The sequence below is a fragment of the Callithrix jacchus genome, chromosome 1 (assembly GCF_049354715.1).
Source record: "Callithrix jacchus isolate 240 chromosome 1, calJac240_pri, whole genome shotgun sequence".
NCBI classification, from domain to species: Eukaryota; Metazoa; Chordata; class Mammalia; order Primates; family Cebidae; genus Callithrix; species Callithrix jacchus.
Genome location: NC_133502.1, coordinates 177,666,117 through 177,689,586, shown reverse-complemented (window position 1 = coordinate 177,689,586; position 23,470 = coordinate 177,666,117). Strand labels below are relative to the sequence as shown.

At 55.2% G+C, this 23,470-nt stretch overlaps 2 protein-coding genes across 17 annotated transcripts in view; one reads left to right on the top strand and one right to left on the bottom strand.

Moving 5' to 3' along the window:
* Positions 1-3,370, bottom strand: part of PTPA (protein phosphatase 2 phosphatase activator) — a 37,539-nt gene extending 34,169 nt beyond the window's left edge. For all 6 annotated transcript variants that reach the window (XR_013519446.1, XR_013519445.1, XR_013519444.1 and 3 more), the window contains exon 1: positions 3,077-3,370. Coding sequence is in view for 2 of the 6 variants with exons in the window: in XM_009003835.5 (XP_009002083.1) it covers positions 3,077-3,107 (31 nt within the window). In the remaining 4 variants the exon portion in view is untranslated. The remainder of the gene's footprint in view (positions 1-3,076) is intronic.
* A 538-nt stretch (positions 3,371-3,908) lies between these two features.
* CRAT (carnitine O-acetyltransferase) lies at positions 3,909-19,860 on the top strand. Of its 11 annotated transcripts, XM_078329205.1 has the most exons (17): positions 3,909-4,207; positions 5,288-5,386; positions 5,659-5,799; positions 6,495-6,758; positions 7,310-7,425; positions 9,500-9,618; positions 10,731-10,784; positions 11,321-11,486; positions 11,830-12,004; positions 12,644-12,822; positions 13,374-13,474; positions 15,713-15,832; positions 15,990-16,112; positions 16,214-16,349; positions 17,056-17,118; positions 18,535-18,672; positions 19,070-19,860. In XM_078329205.1, the coding sequence occupies exons 5-17, from the start codon at positions 7,342-7,344 to the stop codon at positions 19,283-19,285; spliced, it is 1,674 nt and encodes a 557-aa protein (XP_078185331.1). In that variant the 5' UTR covers positions 3,909-4,207; positions 5,288-5,386; positions 5,659-5,799; positions 6,495-6,758; positions 7,310-7,341; the 3' UTR covers positions 19,286-19,860. The 11 variants fall into 11 exon arrangements, with proteins under 11 accessions (XP_078185331.1, XP_078185334.1, XP_078185323.1 ...); XM_078329208.1 differs by lacking the exon at positions 5,288-5,386; XM_078329197.1 differs by lacking the exon at positions 5,288-5,386 and having other exon boundaries at positions 15,656-15,832.
* The last annotated feature ends 3,610 nt before the right edge of the window (positions 19,861-23,470 follow it).

Genomic DNA, 23,470 nt, shown 5'->3' with positions numbered 1-23,470 from the left:
CTGCAGTGAGCCAAGATCATGCTACTGCACTCCAGCCTGGGTGACAGAGTGAGACTCTGTCTCAAAAAAAAAAAAAAAAAAAAGACAGCCCTCCTGACATTATTTCACAAGGATATTTCACAGGAAGAAAGCCTTCAGGCCAGTCCAAGTTTGGGAAAAGGCTACCTTACTGGGAAGCACTATAACAAATTACTGATGAAACACACACAAGTTGCCAGAACACACACAACCCCAAATCAAAGAGACAAGCCTTCAAAGACAGGGCCGTGATAAAAGAGGTCACGCCCACAGTCTCTCCAGCCTCAGATTATGTCTCTGACAAAGGTTCCAAGAGACAGTGGATTCTCAACAACCTCACAGTATAAAAGTAACATCCAGAATTTTAGAAACGTTCCTTCCTAAGCCCCCCAACAAAGACTCTAACATACAGTATTATCACCAGCCATTTGATACTGGTCTACAACCTGCACAATTTTGAAACTTTGAAAAAGATAAAAGCAATCAGCATTTCCTTACTGCCTACTATGTCCTATGCTTTGCACATATCTTCTTATAGAACACATACTACAATTCTATCAAGACAGTATACTAGCCTCATTTTAAGAAATAACTGAGGCTTTTTTCTTGGGGAAAAAAAAAATTTTTTTAAGAGAGAGAGGTAACTGATACTCACAGAGGCTATGACTTGCCAGGCAGAGCCAGATCTGTGTGACTCCAAAATCCAAAGTTTTCATCACTATATTGAGTTAAGGGGAACTTCTTGGCCAGGTGCAGTGGCTCACGCCTGTAATCCCAGCACTTTGAGAGGCTGAGGAGGCTGGAACACTTGAGGCCAGGAGTTTAAGACCAATCTGGCCAACATGGCAAAATCCTGTCTCTACTAAAAACACAAAAAATTAGCCCAACACAGTGGCAGGCACTGTAATCTCAGCAACTCGGGAGGCTGAGGTATGAGAATCGCATGAACCCCAGAGGCGGAGGTTGCAATGAGCCAGCCTGGGCGACAAACACAGTGAGATTCCATCTCAAAAAAAAAAAAAGGAGGAGGAGGAGAAAAAAGAAGATGAAGAAGAAGAAGAGGAGGAGGAGGAGGAGGAGGCCCATGTCCAGGGACCTGGATCTTTCCAGCCATGGATAACCTCCCTGAGCCTTCCTCTCTTTTGGGGCACAGGTTCTCTCTCCCACTACTCCCCACCCCCATTCATCTTCAGAGACACATTCATCTCACTGATAACTGTGGTTGCCTTATATCTCCTATCTCTTGATGTCATTACCAGAACTTTGATTTTAGATGGAGTCTCGCTCTGTCGCCCAAGCTAAAGTGCAGTGGCACAATCTTGGCTCACTGCAACCTCTGCCTCCCAGGTTCAAGTGATTCTCCTGCCTTAGCCTCTTGAGTAGCTGGGATTACAAGCACGTGCCACCATGCCCGACTAATTTTTGTATTTTAAGTAGAGACAGGGTTTCATCATATTAGCCAGGCTGGTCTCGAACTCCTGATCTCATCAAGTGAGCCGCCCTCCTCAGCCTCCCAAACTGCTTTGATTACAGGTATGAGCCACCATGCTCTGAGTCATTACCAGAACTTTTTTTTTTTTTTTGAAACTGAGTCTTGTTCTGTCACCAGGTTGGAGTACAGTGATGCATCTTGGCTCACTGCAACCTCTGTCTCCTGGGTTCAAGCAGTTCTCCTGCCTCAGCCTCCGGACTCCCAGCTGAAACTACAGGCACATGCCACCATGCCCAGCTAATTTTTGTATTTTTAGTAAAGACGAGGTTTCACCATGTTGCCCAGGATGGTCTCTATCTCTTGACCTCGTGATCCACCCACCTCTGCCTCTCAAAGTGCTGGTATTACAGGTGTGAGCCACCTCGACCGGCCCCCTTACCAGAACTTCTAAGACAAGCTTATCCAACCCTCAGCCCAGGACAGCTTTGAAAGCAGCTGGACACAAATTTGTAAACTTTCTTAAAACATTATGGTTTTTTGTTTTGTTTTGTTTTGTTTTGCTCATCAGCTATTGTTAGTGTAACCCAAGACAATTCTTCTTCCAATGTGGCTTAGGGAAGCCACAAGATTAGACGCCCCGTTCTAAGGGCACACACACGGAGTTTTGTACAAAATAAATGTCTGGTTTTAAATGTCCTAAGAAATGGAGCCCAGCTCTTTTTTCATCTCTTTTGGGGAGTATGGAGGGGATGCCTCTTCTGATTTTCAAAATTTCTCCCTCCTGAGAATTTCCCAGGGACCACAAAATTAGAGACAGGATACCAGGAATATCAAATGCTTTCAAAACATTAGCTGTGTTTGGTGAGCCAACCTATTTACCCCTCTGTCGGGAATGTAAAAGTTATCTACGGCCAGTCCTTAGTCCAAGGTAGGTTGGCAAACAGCCTTCTCCTTCTCCAGAAAAGGGGTCTCCGCAGCACCTCCATCTCAGTTATTTGAGATGAACTAAAAAGAGGGTACAGTGTAAACAAAAGTTACAGGAGGAGATGCCAGGAAGACTAACCTCCTTCACAAGCAGCCTTTTAAAATTAGGGGTTTAGACACCACGGGCAGGTTCCCTCAACAAATTCTCAGGCACCGAAACCAGAGAGTAGGTAGATGAGGGGTGAGCAGGGCGAGGAGGCTGAACAAGGGGGCGAGGCAGGCTAAGGGGATGGGGCGCCACCCAGCCTCGGAGCAGCGCCTAATAACAACGGCAGTCTCCGGAATTACTTTCGCCTCCTTCCCTGGCAACTTCCCCGCCAGGTCAACAGCTTACTTAAGCACGCGCTGCCCAGAGATGCAAAAGGGCCCCTTCTAGTGCTACCCACCGGGCACTCGGGCAGCCCGCGCTCCCCCAAAACCCAAAGCTGCGCCCCAATCACGCCTTTGCAGCCCCAGGTTCCCGCCCCAGCGGCGCCTCACCACCCACCTCTTCCCTAAGGCCATTCAACTCCGTTCCTCCTCGGGGCCCCCCAGCTTTTGCCCTTCCACTTCCTCCGTGTCCTGACTCTCGCCCTCCTGAGCCCCCCACACCTGGCACCGCCCCCATCCTACCCCACCCCAGCCCGGCCCCACCGGCCTTACCTAGCGGCTGCTGCCGCTCGCCCTCAGCCATCTTGCTCCGGCCAGGAGCCAGCCCAGATGCCTGCAGTCCCCTCTCGCCTTTCACCGCTGCACCCACCCTTCCTCTCCCCGGCTCCACCAAACGCTTGGAGCTTCCTGAAAACAAGTGAGCGCCGGCGGGCTATAACCGAAAACCGAGAGTTAAAGTCACCCCAACGAAGACGGCCGCCATGTCGGTGCGGGGCGCTCAGGGAGCATGCCTATTAACGGCCGACGCGCGGCAGACGCGCGGACCGGGGCGACCGCCATGTCAGTGAGGGGCCCGCGGGGCGCATGCGCGCCAACGGCTGCCACACACCCGGCTAGCTAACGGCCGTCAAAACGGCTGGCGCCGTGGCCGTCATGATTGTGTGGGGCATCAAGTTCGGGTTGTGCGCAGCCATGTTTTTGCGGGGCAGTCTCCACCTGTCATCTTTGTGGGTGGTACTGACCCTAACCTGAGGAATATTCATTCCCCGATCAACATGGTTGTTTTCCTACCACTCTAAGAGTTACGATCAAGGACACTAGACGGAGTTGGAGAGTACACACCATCACCTCCAACAGCTTAGAAGACATATGGGGCGGGGTAGAGACAGCTGGAGGGTGACCTCTGCCTTACTCCTCCCGGGTCTCAACGCCTCGCGGGGACTCCCAACCGCTGACCTGTGACTCGTCCTCGGCCCGCCCCTCTGTCCCGGCCCCCGTCGTAGCCCCGCCCCCAGCTCGCAGCCAGCGTCCTGGGGCCCGCTACTGGGCGAAGCCCCGCCCCTCCTTCCCCGCCCCACCTAGGCCCCGCCCCCGACCCGGAGCCAGCCCTCTGGGTCCCGCTACCGGCCTGGGGCCAGCTACTGGCCCAGGCCGCGCCCCGCGAGTCCTCCTCCCCGGGCGCCTGCCCTCAGCCCGCCCGGCCCGAGGGTGGGCGCGGGGCCGCCTCTACCGGCTGGTGTAGGTAACTCGGCGACCTTGGCCCGAAGGCTCTAGCAAGGACCGTCCCCTAACCCCAAACGCGGCGGCGGCGGCGGCGCGGACTTTGACCGGTGTGTGGGGCGGAGCGGACCGAGTGTCCGCGGGCGGGCAGCGAAGATGTTAGCCTTCGCCGCCAGGACAGTGGTGAGTGCGGCAGAGCCCGGGCCTGAGGGCCCTGGACGTCGTGAGCGGGCCGTGTGCTTGCGCCAGCCCGGGAGGGGAGACCTCCAGCTGGTGAGGTGGGATGGGATCAGGTAGGCGTCCCAGGTTTGGCAGAGCAGGAGACTGGGGCGCAAGGTCAGAAGCAGGATTGAACCCACGTCCTGGAGCGCTCAATTCCAATGACAGGGGAAAGACGGGGGGAACCTAGCTTCATTCAGGACCCCACCCTTAGACCCAGAGACAGGCTGGTCAGGGAGATAGACCAGGAACGTCCAGGTCCTGGCTCACTCTCCCAGTTATTCTCCGACTCACACACTGGTCGCATGCTCAGGCCAAAGGAGTTGGTCAGACTCCTTTGGTTTATCAGATGGTCCCTGGGGAACTGTGTGGCCGGAAAAACACGCGGAGGCATCAAGCCAGGCTGCTCAGAAAAGCCTCAGAACTGGCAGGAGGCAGGCAGGTGGCAGCACCATGGCCTCCCTCTCCTCCATTCCCCTTCCCCAATCTGGCTATATCTACCCCTCAGTCCTTCCCGGAGGGCATCGCAGATGCTATCCTGATTTGAGTTTCTTCCATCTCTGATCCAAGCGTATGTCTCACTCTGTCTCAAACATGCACTCTGGGGCCAGAGGGCAGAGGGTGCATCCAGGCTCAGGCCTGAGCGTCCACCACACCCTTGTCACTGTCTCACAAGCTGCATCCCATTCCATAGACAGCCTCTCAGTCATCCTCTAGGACCACCGGACTGGCCTGGTCACTTTCCTGCCAGGGAAACTGAGCCAAGGAGGGACTTGGCCATAGTCCCCTAGACCTGCTCATTCAAATCGAGCCTGATCCTAAAGCCAGCGTCCTTTCGTTTATTTTTCACACCAAAAGTCCTCTACTCTTGAACCCTCACTGAATGAGCCACGGCTCAGGAAAACACGAGTGTTGGTAGAGGGATGGTTCAGATGGGTCCCAGGAGTCCTGGAGAGAAACCAGAAATAGGCAGGGCTCCTGGCTATCCCATCCACTGATGGCCCTTTCCCGGTGTCTGCTCCCCTGCACCAACCCTAATTTCAGGACCGATCCCAGGGCTGTGGTGTAACCTTAGCGGCCAGGCAGTCTCTGCGCTCCAGCCAGGTTTTCTCTCATCAGAAAGATCTTCACAGATTCTAACAGGTGGATTTTTTTTTATTACCTCTTGGCCTGCCTCCCTGGCACTGAGCCCAAGCAGAGAGAAAGGAAAGAGCTTTCCAGATTCCCTTCCACTGGAGTGCCCCCCGCCAGCCCTCTCACCTGCTCCCCATTCCTCTGCTTTTGGGAGCTCAGGAGGGTGTAGCAGCTTCTGAAGTCCAGGAGCTTCCCCACCACTCCCACAACACCCGATGCCACCACAGCCATCGCCACTGCCACCTGCCTTCCCCTGAATCTTGGCTTTTTTCTCTTTCCAGCCCAGGCAAGTGGGTGCCTCTTGCTAAGTTCTGCTCGCCCACTTGGTAGCACAGTTAGGCTTAGAGATCCAGCCAAGGCAGACAGACAGGGCCCAGAACCTCAGTCCTGCCATGGAGGAGGACGGGCTGCAGAGAGAGAAGGTATGGAATGGAGCTCCTGCCACTGCTGCCTGCCGCTGCGAGAGCAGCTTTGGGCCCTCCTGTGTCTCTTTCCGCCCACTCCAGGCTCTCCTGGACTTTCTCTCTCTCTCTCTCTCTGTCGCCTCTCACCCTCCATCCAGGCCACTGGGCTCTCTCGCCACAGCACTGCCCTCACCCCACACTTGCTCCATCTCAGAGGCAGGAGGAAGCCCAAGGCCCCTCCCCCAAAGGTGCTGCCATTATCTGGCTCTCTGTGATTCTCTCTTCTTCCCTTCTATTTCTCAACCTGGAAAGGGTGGGAGAAAAGGAGGTGGGGATATTCGAGAGGGACAGTCACCACTCTGCTGGCTGGCTCCTCTTCCAGGGTGAGAGAGGAGGAGCCTTTGCAACCCAACAGGTGGGCAGTCTCCCTTATCTCTGCCACCACAAATGTACCGTTCATCCTGACCTGGTTCCCCTGAGCCTTGCCAAGAACCATGACCACACCACACCCTCCCCCATCCCTACCTGCATCTCGGGGCCCCACAGAGGCGGAGACACCTGCAGCTCTAGGGCTGGGAGGCCAGTGCCAGCCCCACCCAAGAGGCCGTCTCTGCCCCCAGACATGGGCACATAAGTGCCTAGGACTGCAGCTTTGGGACTGCCAGGTCTCCAGAGCCAGAGAGGGAATGAGCAGGATGTTCTGCTGCCTGCAGGTGAGGCCTCTGGGCTTCCTGAGGCCCTCCTCCTTGATGAAGGCTTCCAGCCGCTTCAAGGCACACCAGGATGCACTGCCACGGCTGCCTGTGCCCCCTCTCCAGCAGTCCCTGGACCACTACCTGAAGGCGCTGCAGCCCATCGTGAGTGAGGAGGAGTGGGCCCACACCAAGCAGCTGGTGGACGAGTTCCAGGCCTCAGGAGGTGTAGGAGAGCGCCTGCAAAAGGGGCTGGAGCGCCGGGCCAGGAAGACAGAGAACTGGGTGAGTGAGGGCGCCCTCACCATGACCTGCTGCTAGCCGCATGCCTGCAGTTCTCCAGTGCCCACTGCTCTGGCATGGCCATTCATTTGTTGCCCACAGTTTCATGAGCACATACTCTGTGCCTGGTACTTGGCAGGGCGCTGGGTGAGCAAGAAGGGTACAGTCACCAGCCCCTTGGAGCTAACATTCAAGTAGGGAGGAGAGAAAGGGCTGAACAGGATATAGGTTGTGGACAAGGTGGTTTCAGGCAGTGAAGTTCTGCAGAAGTGAAAGGGGTGATGAGGAAAAGGAGGGCTGGGGACGGCAGCGCGCTATGCTGCATGTCAGGAAAGGCAAGGAGGGGGATGTTGGGCCCAAGGGTCTGAAACAGACAGAGGGGACAGCACGGGCAGAGACCACCACCTGGCATGTTCTAGTACAGAGGCAGGAGTGGGGTGCAATGGCAGGTACAGCCAGGTAGGAGGAAGATGCCCTTGTGCTCGGTGGGACAGCCTCAGGCAGGGGATGTGTGCCACTCAGTGACCTGGTTCTGTGTCTGATCTGTGACACAGGTGTGCCCACTTTGGAAAATGTGTCCACACCAATGCTTCGTGTGCTTTTCTGTTTGCATCTCATACTTCAACACACAGATTATAAAGGTGGCCCGGCTGCTGCGAGGAAGGCAGAGGTGAGGGGAAGATGGTATCATCACCCCTAGGGAGCTGTGGCAGCCTTAGCCTGGCACTGGACGGGAGAGTTGTTAAGTCCAGGACTGCTTTGGAGGCAGTGCCAGTGGCACTTGCCAATGAGGTGGGGGTGAGGGTGGAATTTGCCAAGTTGGGGTTGTCTGAGGGAGAAGATGGCTATCGGAGAGCCAGAGCAGTCCGGCCCTGGGAAGCACTGTGGTGTAGGAGATGCCATGGGTGGGGAGGTGGGGTTCTAGCCCTGGGGCTTGGCAGAGGCTGGGGGCCTTCAGACGGGAGGTGGGAGTTATGGGCATTAGCTGAGACTTGGCAGTTCAGGACCTTGGACTCCAGAATCAGGATGCTTCCCCTGAAAGGTTCTTAGAGAGTCTGCAGGCCAGTGATTTTGCAGTTTCGTTTAGCCTGGGACTCCTTCAAACAGAAGTTCCTGGCTAAAGGGGTGGGGGCACCCCCCCATTCACAGGGCCACTGAAAGGTTTCTGCCACCACCTGCTAGGTTCTCACTGGGGGAGTCCCCATACCTGCAGGGTCTCCCCTGGTCTCCCAAGCTCTGGCAGAGGCTCTGGGATCCCTAGTGGAGTACAGGCCCCTGGCTGTTTCCCCAAGGGAAGGGAGCTCCTGTTTGCCATTCCCTGATCTACAGATAGGAAAAAGTAAGGCCCAGAGAGGTGGCCCAAAAGCCCAGAGCCACAAGTAGCTGTCAAGGAAGCCCTCTGCCACACAGAAAGGTCTGGCTGACTCAGGGGTCCAGCCCTTAGGGGCTGCCAGTCACCTGTCATACAACCTAGGACAAGTCATTCCCCCTCACCCCTTGCCAAGGGCCAGTGGCCCAGTGCTGCAGGGGAGTGCATATGGTGAAGAAGTGCATCCTGCTGCTGTTCACCATGAGGGGAGGGGGCCCAGGGTGGGCCCTGGGTGGGCCCTGGTCTCTGGGGGTGGAGAGCCAGAGAAAGTTGTACTGGCCATGTGTGGGGAGGGTGGGTGTTGCAGTCACCACACAGGACACAGGGTGGCAGTCACCTGGGACTGTGTGTAGCCCCAGACATGGAGCCTTTAATCCCACATCCCTGGCTGGTGCCCAGAGACCCCCACACCCCAGACAGAGGATGGACCGTCAGGGCAGAGAGTGAGGATGTGTCACTCACATCTTGTCACTAGCGTAAGGATTCATCGTTGCAGGGAGCATCCCCTCAAGATTGCCCTGACCTTGAGATCAAAGTGGGTATCCACTAGCCAAGGCCACAGAGCAATACCAGTACCTCAGGCTGCCCTGATACCTGGTCTCTTGCCTCCTTGGCCAGTTCTCCTCTGGGGATGGCCAAAAACTCATTTATTGGGCCGGGGTTAATTGGCTCACACCTGTAACCCCAGCACTTTGGGAAGCTGAGGCAGCCAGATCACTTCAAGTCAGGAGTTCGAGGCCAGCCCAACCAGCATGGTCTCAAAACCCTGGTGAAACCCTGTCTCTACCAAAAAATACAAAAATTAGCCAGGTGTGCTGGCACATACCTATAGTTCCAACTGCTCAGGAGGCTGAGGCAGGAAAATCGCTTGAACCCAGGAGGCAGAGGTTGCAATGAACTGAGATAGCACCACGGCACTTTAGCCTGGGCAACAAAGTGAAACCCGGTCAAAAAAACCTCACTCATTTGACTTTGTTTTTGTAGATCTTTTCCTTTTTTCCTTTCTGTCTATGCAGGCATACATTGTAACATTGTAATTTAACACATGACAGTCATTGACAGAGAATGTATAAGATGAGAATTCCTTCACCTTGCTGCTCCTCCCCACACCCAGGTTTCTTCCCAATCTTTCTTTCATGTCCTTTCTTAGCAGCGGCGTCTGATTGATCTGGCTAATACTGATCGCTCGGGCTAAAGGGAAGGAGCTGGTGGGTTTAAAGTGTGGGGCAGGGAGGGTGGGTTCTGGATCTGTTTACTTTGAGAATCTCCACAGAGGGGCAGAGGGAATGAAGACCAGCCAGGTCCCCTGGCCCTGGGGAGGAGGGGGCACCAGGGTCCACACACCCCTCCTGACAGGCTCTGGTACTTCTCCCAGCTGTCTGAGTGGTGGCTCAAGACTGCCTACCTCCAGTACCGCCAGCCTGTGGTCATCTACTCCAGCCCAGGCGTGATGCTGCCCAAGCAGGACTTCGTGGACCTGCAGGGGCAGCTCCGGTGAGTGGCTGGGGCTGGGGGGCCAGGAGGCAGCTGGGGCCCTCGAGTCTACTTTCCCAGGGGCTTGCAGGGGCCCCAACCCTGTCTATCTTTCTGCCCCACAAATAGCCTTATGATGTAGGGAACATCTTCCCTATTTTATAAATGGGGAAACTGAGTTTCAGAGCAGGGAAGGGAGCTGCCCAAGACCCCATTTAGGAAGCAGGATCTCTCCAGCTCTGAATATTTGAAACCACAAATCTTCATGGATGCCCTGTCCCCCTCCGTACCTGAGGCTTCTCCCCTGTCCTAGTTTTAGCACTTAACCCCTCCTTCCCACTCTTCTCAGCTAGCCACAGGGGTGACCTCTGTACACAGTCCTCTTTTCTGCATTTGGCCAGGTCATCTGCCCCAGCCACTATTCCAGTACTACCAGAGATAAAAATACCAGTAACAGGGATCTCCTGCTCAAGGACCAGCCAGTGGCTGCTGCCACCTGCTTCTCTTAAAGGGACCAGGGTACCCTGAGAAGGGCCGGGGTTCAGGCCCAGGAACTCTAGCCAGTGGTCCCCATGGTGGGATGCAGGGGGAGCCCCAAGCATTGCGGGTGGTTGCCATGGGCCAGACAGCCCTGGGAGGAAGGCAGCCTGGGGAATACAGAGGCTCAGCAGGGGGTAAGAGACCTCTTGGAGGGAATACCAGAGCCGCTGCTCTCCATTCACACCACCTCAGGGGCCTGGGTTCCTCCAGAACTGACACTTCAGAGCAGATGACACCCCCTCCAGACTCCAGGCTGTGGTTAGGAGCTCAGGCCCTTTGTGGGCAGACCCAACTCACCGACCCTAACCCAGCCACAGTCCAGTTGCTGGGGACTAGCACCCAAGTCCCACCAGGCCTTTGGCCACCAGCACCTCCTCAAGCCCTCCTGACCGTGCTCCCTCTAGAGATTATGAAGGGGCCAGCATGGACTGGCAAGCTAGGACTCCCAGGCTCCTCCCTTGCGCTCCCAGACTTTCTGGAAGTGGCGAGGAAAGATGGAAGACTAGGCCTCTCCCTCCCCAAGCAGGTGTCCCTGGCCCAGGGCCTCCCTCAGGGTGTCCACACAGCTTCTAATCTCTAATCAATCTTTCCAGATTTGCTGCCAAACTCATTGAGGGTGTGTTGGATTTCAAGGCCATGATTGACAAGTGAGCAGCCCCGCCCCTCCCTAGCCCCACACCTACCCAGGACTGCCTAATTACCACAGCCACCCCTGACCCCAGCCCTAGCCCGGCATGCCAGCCTGGGCACTGGGCAGGCCCAAAGCTCAGTCACTTTCACTTCCTGTTAGCCCAACCTCGGGTAGGGGTTGGGAGATGCAGCAGCACTGGGGACTGTCATCTCCTCTAGTTACTCGGATCTCCTCTTGGTGGGTGACCCTGTCCCATCCCCACCAGAGAGGACCCCAGAGTTTTATTTGCTGCCTCATCTCTCTTGTGACAAACTGAAGCCCAGAAAGGGAACGGAGGGAGTTTTTAGGTGACTTCTGAGCAGGGCCCATCTGGAGCAGGAAGCAAGCCTCCTGCCCGAAGCCTAGCCCTGAGGCACCCTGTTCATGCTGGGAGGGGGAGCAGGGACGCTGTGTGAGCCCCCAGCAGTACCTAGCAGGTCCCTCTCTACCCTGCCCTCCTCCCCATCCGCTTGCCCAGTGGCGCCCACCCTCACTGCCCCTCTGCCCCTGCAGCGAGACCCTGCCCGTGGAGTACCTGGGGGGGAAGCCACTGTGCATGAACCAGTACTATCAGATCCTGTCCTCCTGCCGAGTGCCAGGCCCCAAGCAGGACACAGTCAGCAACTTCAGCAAGACCAAGAAGCCTCCCACACACATCACCGTGGTGCACAACTACCAGGTGGGTAGCTCCTGCCCACAGCTGCAAGCCCCGCCCTGCTACAGGAGTACAGCAGGACGGCCGAAGTCAGCTTTCCCACTGAGGTCCCCCAGCACACATGCTCAGGTGCCCCAGGAACGGGCATCCCCTGGCTTCACCACTGGGGGCCCAGGGAGGCCAGGAGGGGCCGTGGGCCTGCCCGGCCCAGAAGGGCAATCCAAAGACCTCCTCCTGCTCTCACCCTTGGCCTGACTCTATCCCCTCCAAGGCTAGGGCCAGGAGGAGGCAGGTGTGGGGAGGTGGCTGCTCTCAGCCAGAGGTCCCCACTCAGCCCCCTCCTCTCCACCTGCCTGTGCCCCAATAGTTTTTTGAGCTGGATGTGTACCACAGCGATGGGACACCCCTCACAGCGGATCAGATCTTCACACAGCTGGAGAAAATCTGGAACTCATCCCTGCAGACCAACAAGGAGCCTGTAGGCATCCTCACCTCCAACCACCGCAACTCCTGGGCCAAGGCGTACAACACCCTCATCAAAGGTGCCTCCTGGGGGCCTCGCTGGTGCCGCACACCCAGGCCTCTTCCCCCAGCACACCGGGCCCCACCCAGCCCTGAGCAGCCATGTTTCTCACTGCATCCTCTCCATGTGGAGCAGGCAATGGAGACCCTTATGTCATAGATGAGGACACCTCAGCTCCATTTGGTTAGGGTAGTTTCTCTTTGCTAAATAGCAAGTTAGGATTAGAGTCCACGTCTTCTGGCTGAGGAGCCTACCTGCCTCCCCGTACCCTGTGCCCCTGAGTACCTGCAGTCCTCCAAAGCATGCCTTGCTCAGGGTGCTGGCCCCAGAGTCAGACCACCTGTGTGGGGTTCCTGGCTGCCGCACCAGCTCCCATGCAACCCTGGGCTTCCGTTTCCTGAATCTAAAGTGCAGCAGGTGTTGGGCCCGCCTCGAGGAGTGCTGTGGGCTGCAGGGCCCTGTTGAGTTCGAAGCTCTGAACCCACACCCTGCACCCAGTGAATGCCCTGGAAGGCCCCAAGGTGGGGATCTGCTCATCCCAGAGGGGTACAAATGGGTCAGAAGAGCCCAGGGCAGGATGCTGTGGAGGGGCTTGTCCATCTCTCCCACATCCTGACACTCACCCCATTTTGCGCCCACCCCCCCATGCCACCTGCAGACAAGGTGAACAGGGATTCCGTGCGCTCCATCCAGAAGAGCATCTTTACCGTGTGCCTGGATAAGGCTGTGCCCAGGGTCTCAGATGACATGTACTGCAGCCACGTGGCAGGCCAGATGCTGCACGGGGGCGGCAGCAAGCTTAACAGCGGAAACCGCTGGTTCGACAAGACGCTACAGGTCAGGCCCCTCGGGGCTTCATCCACTCATGCACACCTGAACAGGGCCTCCTCGGCCTTGGAACTTCCTGCTGCTCCCTGGCCCTGTGTCTCCACCTCCTAGCTTGTAAAGCAGGCAGGAAGCCAGCAGGCTGGACGCCACCATAATTACCAGGCAGCCAGCCTGTCATCACCAGTCCTGCTGCTGGCCTGGAAACTGCTGTCACCCCCAGCACACGCCCTCAGCACCTCACAGAGAACCTGGGATCCAGGGTCAGGAAGTACAGTCCTGGCAGGGCAATCTCTCTCTGTGCCTGTAAAACGGGGTGATGGTCGGCCCCATCAGTATAGTAGTGTGAAGGAGTCCGTCAGGCACGCTGATCGTGGAATGCACTTAGCACACCAGGGTACCCCATGAGTGTCAGCTATTGCTAATAACAGTAACAAGTCAGCATAGCACCTTGAGATGGCTTCAGAGAGGCCCTTGCCACGAGACTCCACTGAAGAGTGGCTGGATCGGAACCTATCCCCCAGGGCCCTAGGGCTGACCAGGGTCTCCCCTCCCTTCTGCAGTTCATCGTGGCAGAAGATGGCTCCTGTGGGCTGGTTTACGAGCACGCCGCAGCAGAGGGGCCCCCTATTGTCACCCTCGTGGACCATGTCATTGAGTTCACGTGAGTGCAGTCACATCTCTCGTCTAGTTCCTCAGCTCCTAGTGACAGATGACACACAGGTGATAGACCAGCTTATAGGGGAATATCACTCTCCTTTGTGCCTGGGAATTTGTTTCTTCCAATGAAGCCAGTTGACCATGGTGGCTCACACCTGTAATCCTGACACTTTGAGAGGCCGAGGCAGGAGGATCAACCTGGCCAACGCAGTGAAACTCCATCTTTACTGAAAATACAAAAAAAAAAAAAACATACCCAGGTGTGGTGGTGCACGCCTATAATCCCAGCTACTGGGGAGGCTGAGGCAGGAGAATCACTTGAACCCAGGAGGCGGAGGTTGCATTGAGCAGAGACTGTGCCACTGCACTCCAGCCTGAGCAACAGAGCAAGACTCCGTCTTAAAAAAAAAATTAGGCCAGGTGCAGTGGCTCATGCCTGTAATTCCAGCACTTTGGGAGGCCGAGGCAGACAGATTACCAGCCAGGTCAACCTGGTGAAACCCCATCTCTACAAAAATATAAAAATGAGCTGGGCATGATGCCAGGTGCCTGTAATTCCAGCTCTTCGGGAGGCTGAGGTGGGAGACTCTCTTGAACCCAGGAGGTAGAGGTTGCAGTGAGCCAAGATCACGCCGTTGCACTCTAGCCTGGGCAACAGAGTGAGACTCTTATCTCAAAAACAAAATTAGCCAGGCATGGCGGTGGGTGCCTTGCCTGTAATCCCAGCTACTCAGGAGGCTTAAGGCATGAGAATCACTTGAATCTGGGAGGTGGGGGTTGTAGTGAGCCGAGATCGTGCCATTGCACTCCAGCCTGGGTAATAGAGCAAGACTCTGTCTCAAAAAAAAAAAAAAAAATTAGTTGAGCGTGATGGCAGGCACCTATAATCCCAGCTACTTGGGAGGATGAGGCAGGAGAATCACTTGAACTGGGGAGGCAAAGGTTGCAGTGCGTAGGGCCACAGCTCTACTGGGTCACGGGGTGTCCCCTGTCACTGTGCTGAGGCGTAGGGTCTGAGAAATAAAGAGACAGGACACAGAAATATAAAGAAAGCACAGCTGGGCTCGGGGGGCCACACCACCTATAAACAGGGACAGGCGAGGCCCTGAATGTCCAGAAGCGTCTGTATTTATTGGGTATAGGTTAGGGGGCAGGGTAGTGAGTGAAGTCATCTTTAAGGATAATGATAGGGTCGTGAGCAATAAACAAGGGGTTTCCCCCCATTAGGTCACCTAGGCCAGGAGGTGGGTAGTGCACAGCAAATGGTCCACCCTCATTAGGTCACTGAGGCATGGAGGTGGTCCGTGCTCAGTGAAGGAGGTGCAGTGTGCAATATCTCTTATCTATGGGCATGCTACTTCTAAGAATATTTATAGAAGGATGCTTTTGAGTCACACAGCAGTGACAGAGCTGGCGGGGTCTACCGCCACCTGCTGACAGCTTCCAGTGAGTTCTGTAGGAGGATGCTTTTGAGCCAGCACAGTAACAAGAGCTGACAAATTCAGTCACCAAGGCACGATTATACCAGAGGGGTTTTAAGCCCTTGGAAGCTCTCGGGATTGCTGGTCTGAGGGAAGCCTTCCATAAGAACTGGATGCAAGGTCCTACAACTCTTTTATCAGGAGGAATGTCTCTTATTCCAAGCCTGCCATACAGTGGGTATCTTGATGATGCTGAACCCTACCACCTGGGCCATGGATTCTTGTCCTGATATAGTTGTTCTTCCCTTAAATCATGCTCTGCACCATGTCTGCTCTAGGCATTCCTCTGACTATGAACTAAGGTATAATTTTATATATGTATATATATATATGGAAATAACTGAGTGGTAAGATATTCTTCAGGCACTCATTCTATAAACTAATATATGATTATATAAAGGATTATATATTTTTAAAAAAGGATTATATAAAAGGAAATAACTGAGTAGTAACATTATAAACTGAGATATTCTTCAGGCACTAGTTGTGCCAGGAATCTGCTTATCTCTCCTTCCTCAGTGCCCAGATGGGGGGTTAACCACAGCAGTGAGCTGAGATCAGGCCACTGCACTCCAGCATGGGCAGCAGACTCCATATCTGAAAAAAAGAAAGCTGAAGTGAAGGTAGTTTTCAGAACAAACTCACACCTCCCTGAGCTGGCATCCTCTAGCTTCAGGGACCCATCCTCCCCACCCTGGTCACAGGATGGACCTAGGCTCTAGAGGCGCCAGCATGAGCCTGAGGCCCCATGTACTGTGCAGGAAGAAACCCGAGCTTGTGCGGTCTCCCATGGTGCCCCTGCCCATGCCCAAGAAGCTTCGGTTCAACATCACTCCTGAGATCAAGAGTGATATCGAGAAGGCCAAGCAGAACCTCAGCATGTAAGTGCCTGCCCTCACCATCCCCGTGCTTGGTGAGTGAGGCCAGGACCCTGCTCCTAAGAGGCTCCTGTGCCAGCTATGCTGGCACCGAGACCCTCTGTGGGGTTGGCAGGGGCTGCTAGGGCCTGCTCCTCACCTGCTCCTCCCACACCTTCAGCATGATCCAGGACCTGGACATCACCATGATGGTGTTCCACCACTTTGGAAAGGACTTCCCCAAATCGGAGAAGCTGAGCCCAGACGCTTTCATCCAGATGGCCTTGCAGCTGGCTTACTACAGGTGCACCTCTGCAAGACTGCCCATGGAGGAGGGAGGAGACCTGGGGGCAGGGGAGGGGGTGGCTGCCTCCAAGGGGCGTGCTCAGCCCCGTTTCCCACCAGGATCTACGGGCAGGCATGTGCCACATACGAAAGCGCCTCCCTGCGCATGTTTCACCTGGGCCGCACCGACACCATCCGCTCAGCTTCCGTGGACTCACTGGCCTTTGTCAAGGCCATGGATGACTCCAATGTGACGGTGAGAGGTCTGGGGCGAGGGCGGGTGAGCTGGACCTGAGCTGTCTCCCTCCTGCTAACTCTGTCAACACACATTGTTTCAGCACCTACACAATTCCAGCCCTGTGGTGGGCATGGGGAATCTAACAGAAACTGGAGCCATGAATTTAGCTCTGAGCTTCCTGGTGGCCAAAGAAGAAAAGGAAGCCATTCATTTGTTCTCTCATTTTTGCATTGGCAGTAAGCAACTTCCCTATGTCAGGCCCTGGTTGAGGACCAAGGAGTTGGCAGTTCCAATACTCGCTCTTTTTTTTCTTGGTTTTTTTTTTCTTTTTTTTTAATTAAGAGTCTCACTCTGTGACCCAGGGTAGAGTGCAGTAGTGTGATCTTGACTCATTGCAATCTCAAGCAGTTCTCCTGCCTCAGCCTCCCAAGTAGCTGGCTCCTGCCACCACAGGCTCCTGCTACCATGCCCAGCTAATTTTTTGTATTTTTAGTAGAAACGAGGTTTCACCATGCTGGCCAGGCTGGTCTCAAACTCCTGAACTCAAGTGAACCGCCCGCCTCAGCCTCCCAAAGTGCTGGGATTACAGGCGTGAGCCACTGTGCACTAGTACTTGCTCTTAAAGAGTTCAGAATCTAGTAGTGGTTGAGAAGTGGGCTACTGAGGTGGGAGAGAAGCAGGCAAGGGACTGTGTTTCAGCTCCCTTTGACCTTCACCCCTCTAGGAGCACCAGAAGGTGGAGCTGCTGCGGAAGGCCGTGCAGGCCCACCGAGGCTACACCGACCGGGTGAGTGAGCCCACCTCTGCCTACTTGCTGTCCCTTAGTGTCAGCCACCTGTCTGTCCCTCTGACTATCCATCCCTGCAGCCAATGGCTGCCAACCCTTTGCTAGGACCACACCTCCCTGAACCTGGGAGTACCTGGAGCCAGGCTGAATATCCCTATTTTTTTTTTTTTTCTTTTTTGAGATGGAGTCTCACTCTGTTGCCCAGGCTGGAGTGCAGTGGTGCAATCTCAGCTCACTGCAACTTCCACCTCCCGGGTTCAAGCAATTCTTCTGCCTCAGCCTCCCAAGTAGCTGGTATTACAGGCACCTACCCCCATGCCTAATTAATTTTTGTATTTTTGTAGAGATGGGGTTTCCCCATGTTGGCCAGGCTGGTCTCAAACTCCTGCCCTCAGGTGATCCGCCTGCCTCAGCCTCCCAAAGTGCTGGGATTACAGGCATGAGCCACCACACCCAGCCAAATATCCCTTTATTATTTATTTTTGAGATGGAGTCTCACACTCTTGCCCAGGCTGGAGTGCAATGGTGCAATCTCAGCTCACTGCAATGGCATGATCTTGGCTCACTGCAACCTCCACCTCCTGGGTTCAAGTGATTCTCCTGCCTCAGCCTCCCAAGTAGCTGGGATTACAGGTGTCTGCCACCGGCCCAGCTAATTTTTTTTTTTGTGTGTGTGTGTTTTTTTGTATTTTTAGTAGAGACAGGGTTTCACTATGTTGGCCAATCTGGTCTCAAACTCCTGACCTTGTGATCCACCTGCCTCGGCCTCCCAACATGCTGGGATTACAGGCGTGAGCCGCTGCACCTGGCTAAATATCCCCTTTTTAAATTTGGAAAAACCTAGCCTGGGCCCAGTAACCGCCCTGGTCCCAGGTTCCAGGGTTGGCCTGGCCCTTGGATGTTGGGTCACACTCTTTCCCTGGGTATATGTGGTCCAGCAGACAGTGAGCTTCCTGCCCTCCAGCAGCTTAGGCTGCAGTCAGGGATGGGGCTCTCTGGGTGCTGGTCCTGGCTCTGTCTCTGAGCACCTGTGTTCCAGGCTCTGACCGTGCTACATGCAAACTTCCATTTAGAGCTCACCACCACCCTGCGAGGGGAGTATAGGACTCACCCCTCTTTACAGATGAAGACCTTACGGTTCCAGAACCTAAGCAACCTACCAGGCCCCGCAGACAGGATGGGGCTAGGCCCCGCTCTGCAACCCTGCACTGTCCTGCCTGCCTAGGCAAATCCTCACCCCTCCCTGAGCCTTGAGTTCCTTATCTGTGAAAGGAAGGCTCTCCGGCCTGGACATTTCGGTCTTGTGGTTCTGAGTGGCCAGTGCCTGGGAAGGGTGGCACTGCCACAGGCTAAAGAGGGCAGGGGTACCCCGGGGGTCCACAGCCCCTGCTCCTGATGGCTCTCCCACCACAACAGGCCATCCGAGGGGAGGCCTTTGATCGGCACCTGCTGGGCCTGAAGCTGCAGGCCATCGAGGACCTGGTGAGCATGCCCGACATCTTCATGGACACCTCCTATGCCATCGCCATGCACTTCCACCTCTCTACCAGCCAGGTGGGCCATGGCCACAGGTGCCCATGGGGTGGGAGGTAGAGAACCTCCTGGCAGTTGGACCTTGGGGGTGATGTGGCCCACAGAGGCCCCCCAGGCCCAATGCCAATGCAGCTGAGTTCCAGAGGAGGAGACAGGGGCAGGGGCCTCTCTGCAGTCCAGGCAGGCTGAGACCGGGTCATTGCTCCTCACGGGAGAATTAGCTTTTCTGACTCACTGGCCAGGTATAAAGGAACATTTGATCCATGCCAGCCTGTGCTAGTTGCTGGGATACAGCAGGGGACAGACCACGGTCCCGGCCCCCAAGGGGCCTGCCATCTTGGCAGAAGCACAGGCATCCTGGGAAGTACTGGGGGCATCAAGGTAGGGGAGCTGAGAGCTTTGGTCCTGCCATCCCCAGGTCCCTGCCAAGACAGACTGTGTCATGTTCTTTGGGCCCGTGGTCCCAGACGGCTACGGTGTCTGCTATAACCCCATGGAGGCCCACATCAACTTCTCCCTGTCGGCCTACAACAGCTGCGCAGAGACCAACGCCGCCCACCTGGCACATTACCTGGAGAAGGCGCTCCTGGACATGCGTGCCCTGCTGCAGGGCCACCCCCGGGCCAAGCTCTGAGCCTCAGGACCCAGGCCTGCCAGTGCCGTAGCCAAGCTCACATTGGGATGGGCCAGCCACCAGGGGTCTGCTCCTTGGTTCCCTCTTCCCTGGTCCCCCCAGATCTACTAAGTCACAGACAGCATCCTCCAGGGGGCCCCAACCAAGTGCCTTCTGTGCGTTATCCCGGCACCTGCCAGGGCCTGACCTGGAGCTGAGTACAGAGGCTGAGTACAGAGGCTGTACATTAGGCCTGGGCCCCTGGCATGTCATCCACCAATGCCTTCTCTGGGGAAGGAAACCAGCCCTCCATAGCAGGAAAGTTGTCTTTGTCTTGCCAGAGGTGGCCACTCCCTGCCATCTTCATGGCCAGGCCAGCATCTGTACCCTGCTTCCCAAGCTCCCAGGACCTGGAGACAGGATTGTCTGGGGCCAAGGGGCCAGGGTGTGATGTTTCATCTCCATGGCAGCTGTGCTTCTGTGGATAACATGGCTAGTGAGCCACCTCTGGTTCCCTTCAGCTTGGTTCCTGTCCCTGCCCTGCTGTATGATATTAACACTCAAGGTTACCAATAAAGGGGAACTGTGTTGGTGAAGAGGTGTTTCAGCTGAGGGGCAGACAGGGTGGTGGCAGGCACTTGGCCTTGCCCTCTTTGGCTTTCCCTGGGTCTGGGAGCTGGTGTCCCAGCAGCCAGTGGACCTGAGGGTTTTGGTCTGTGAGCCAAGGGCCAGCTGTGATCTGGCACTGGGCCTAGAACTGTGCCAGAGCCAGGGCTGTGTCCTTCACCAACAACTTCCCACCTACCTCTGTCTTGAGCCTTCCCAAGTCCCATCGGTTGTGGGTAGGGGCAACTCTCTCAAGACTGTGGGGCCCAGCAGGCCCAGGTCTGGTGGGCTGGGCAGTGTGGCTGATACCCAGGGGCCCAGGGTGTCATCCTGCTTCCACCCACTGAGCCCAGCAAGAGTAGGAGTAGAGCAGCAGACTCAGCTCATCCCAGACCCTGCCGCTGCCAGACAGATACCTTCAGGGGTGGCAGGGGAAGCCACCAGAGCAGAACCACGTCCCTGCCCACAACCCCGTCTGTGGCTGAGGCAAGGCATCCTGGCAAAACCAAGCACTGTTTTCAGAGAGAGGAGTCTACTACAGGGACACAAGCCTGCGAGGAAGGTCTGTGTGAAACCCCAAGGGTGGTTGCCAGGGTGGGGCTGGGGGGAGGTTGGCCAGCCTGGGAGTGAATGGCTCTGTGACCTGACAGCTGGGATAGTTACCTGAAGTGGGGCCTGGGGTCTGCTCCATTTGTCAGATGAGGAAACTGAGGCTTAGTGAGGTTAAGGTCACAGGGGACACTAAATGGCAGAGCACGATTCACAGAGGCCACTCTTGTCTCCTCTAGGCTGGGGCTCCCAGAAGCGCCTCCCTAGGCTGGGCACAGTGGCTCATGCCTGTAATCCCAGCACTTTGGGTGTCCAAGGCGGACGGGTCACAAGGTCAATAGATCAAGACCTTCCTGGCCAACATAGTGAAACCCCAATCTCTACTAAACAAAAATTAACTGGGCATGGTGGTGCACATGTAATCCCAGCTACTTGGGAAGCTGAGGCAGGAGAACTGCTTGAACCCGGGATTGTGCCACTGCAACTCCAGCCTGGGCGACAGAGCGAGACTCCATCTCAAAAAAAAAAAAAACAATCCTCCCTAGAGCCAGGTCCCCAGCCACATCCATCCAGGTGTCCTGCAGAAGGGAGTAGAGAAAGAGGGAGGCTACAGGTAGAAACCAGTCCAGCCTCAGGTCCAGTGGGTGAGGAGAGAGGCTGGGCTGAGCCTGAGCTCTGATCAGACGCAGGAACCTGCCAAGCCTGGCGTGAAGATGGTACTCACCAGGACAGGGAAGCCACTTGCCCAATGCCCCAAGAGGACAGGAGGTGCAGCCCAGGCAATGGGGGAGTGGGTGAAGCCAGGGAAAGGGATGCCTCCAGGGGGAACAAGTAGGCCTGGAAGAGAACCTGACGGCTGCTCCTCCACTGGAGAGCTTGGGCTGCTGCCTCTGCACAACGGGGTGCTCCCTCTGGGGATGACTAGAACCCCTAGGAAACAGGGCCCACAGCAGGGCAGAATGAGTGCTGCAATAAGCGGCCAGGGCCTGCAGTCAGCCCAGGGCAGGCAGGGAGGGTGGGTGAGCAAACAAGAGGCTACAGGACAGACACCCTGGATTCCAAAAACGCCCCTAAAAACCCTGTAGGTCTGAACATAAGGTCACATTTCTTCTCCCAGATTATCCTTCTGAATTGAGGGCTTCCCCTCAGGGTGGCATTGTTACAATTCCTTGGAGCTGCCAAGTACTGTTTAGGGAAGGCACACTCAGCATCTGAGCAACCTCAATCATGGTGAGAGGGAATTCATAGAGGTCCTCTGTGTGGGGAAAAATGGCAAACAAGATTTTGTCATTCTTCCTTAGGGGTAATTCCTGAGACCTCACACTTTCAAGTGTTGGATGTTGGTATAAACCAGAGCTTAACATTGTGCCAGGGGGCACCTGTGGCTTGGAATGAAATTTTAGTGCTAGTGCTGTGCATGAAATCCTACAGGTGCTGCTCAGAGGCTGGCAGAGCAAAGACAGCAGCCCCAGGAGAGTAGGGTCAGCTGGCCCCAACGGGGCTCCAGGAATGACCAATCTCTGATGCCAGTGATGCAGATGAAAAACATGATTTATTTTTGCAAAATGAGTGAAAACTGTTCTAAATTGGTGTATCTTGAGCAATACATAATTTGACATTTAAATGAGTAATAAATTTTTTTTTTTTGAGACAGTTTCACTCTCATCACCTAGGCTGGACTGCAATGGTGCGATCTCGGCTCACTGCAACCTCTGCCTCCCAGGTTCAAGCGATTCTCCTGACTCAGCCTCCCAAGGAGTTGAGATTACAGGTGCCATCACCACACCCGGCTAATCCGGATCTCAGGTGATCCGCCCACCTCGGCCTTCCAAAGTGCTGGGATTACAGGCCTGAGTCACCACACCCAGTCTAATAAAATTAACGAATTAAAGAGAAATAGACATGGTTTTTATATATATCTTGAAAGTTTGTATATCCAGTGGGCATGAACTTTATGTAGGCCCTGTCATTGGGAGAAAGCAGGGATGTACTCTAGATTAAGGTTGTCAAGGCAGGGCAAGGACCTGGCCGCAGGGGGCCCTGTGGAAGGGCCATGACAAAGACAAGGGCCTCGGTCAGGCATGATGGCTCACACCTGTAATCCCAGTACTTTGGGAGGCCGAGGCGGGCAGATCACTTGAGGTCAGGAGTTCAAGACCAGCCTGGCCAACACAGCAAAACCCTGTCTCTACTAAAAAATACAAAACTTAGCTAGGTGAGGTGGCAGGTGCCTATAATCCCAGCTACTCGGGAGGCTGAAGCAGGAGAATCATTTGAACCCGGGAGGCAGAGGTTGCAGTTAGCCGAGATTGTGCCATTGCACTCCAGTCTGGGAGACAGAGTAAGACTCTTATCTTAAAAAAAAAAAAGACAAGGGCCTCTTCCTGAAAAGTGTGAGGAGGCTGGCCTGGCCGGATTTTCGGAGGATGCTATGGTTGCTGCCACATAAGGAATAGTTTAAAGTGGACCAGGCTAAGGGTGGGGAGGAGGGGAACCTGTCAGGAGGCTTTGCTGCCTGCAGGCACGGACTGGTGGTGTCCTGGACCCACACAGCAGCCTGGGAGGGGAAGAAAAATGGATCTTTCTTTTTTTTTTCTTTTTCTTGAGATGGAGTCTCACTCTGTTGCCCAGGCTGAAGTGCAGTGGCGCTATCTCGGCTCACTGCAACCTCCACCTCCTGGGTTCAAGCAATTCTCCTGCCTCAGACTCCAGAATAGATGGGATTACAGGCACCCGCCACCACACCCAGCTAACTTTTGTATTTTTGGTAGAGACAGAGCTTCACCATGTTGGCCAGGCTAGTCTCAAATTCCCGACCTTAAGTGATCAACCCGCCTAGACCTCCCAAAGTGCTGGGATTACAGATGTGAGCCACCGCACCTGGCCAAAAAGTGGGTATTTCAAAGAGGCTTCTGAGGGCTTGAGGAGTTGGGCTTCTGCCCAGTACTGCACCTTGGGCAGGATGGAGTGGGATTGGGGTAAGCAGGTAAGCGTGAATGAAGTGAAAGCAATGAGTTAGCAGCATCTGAAGCCAGGTGGCCCAGACCCAGC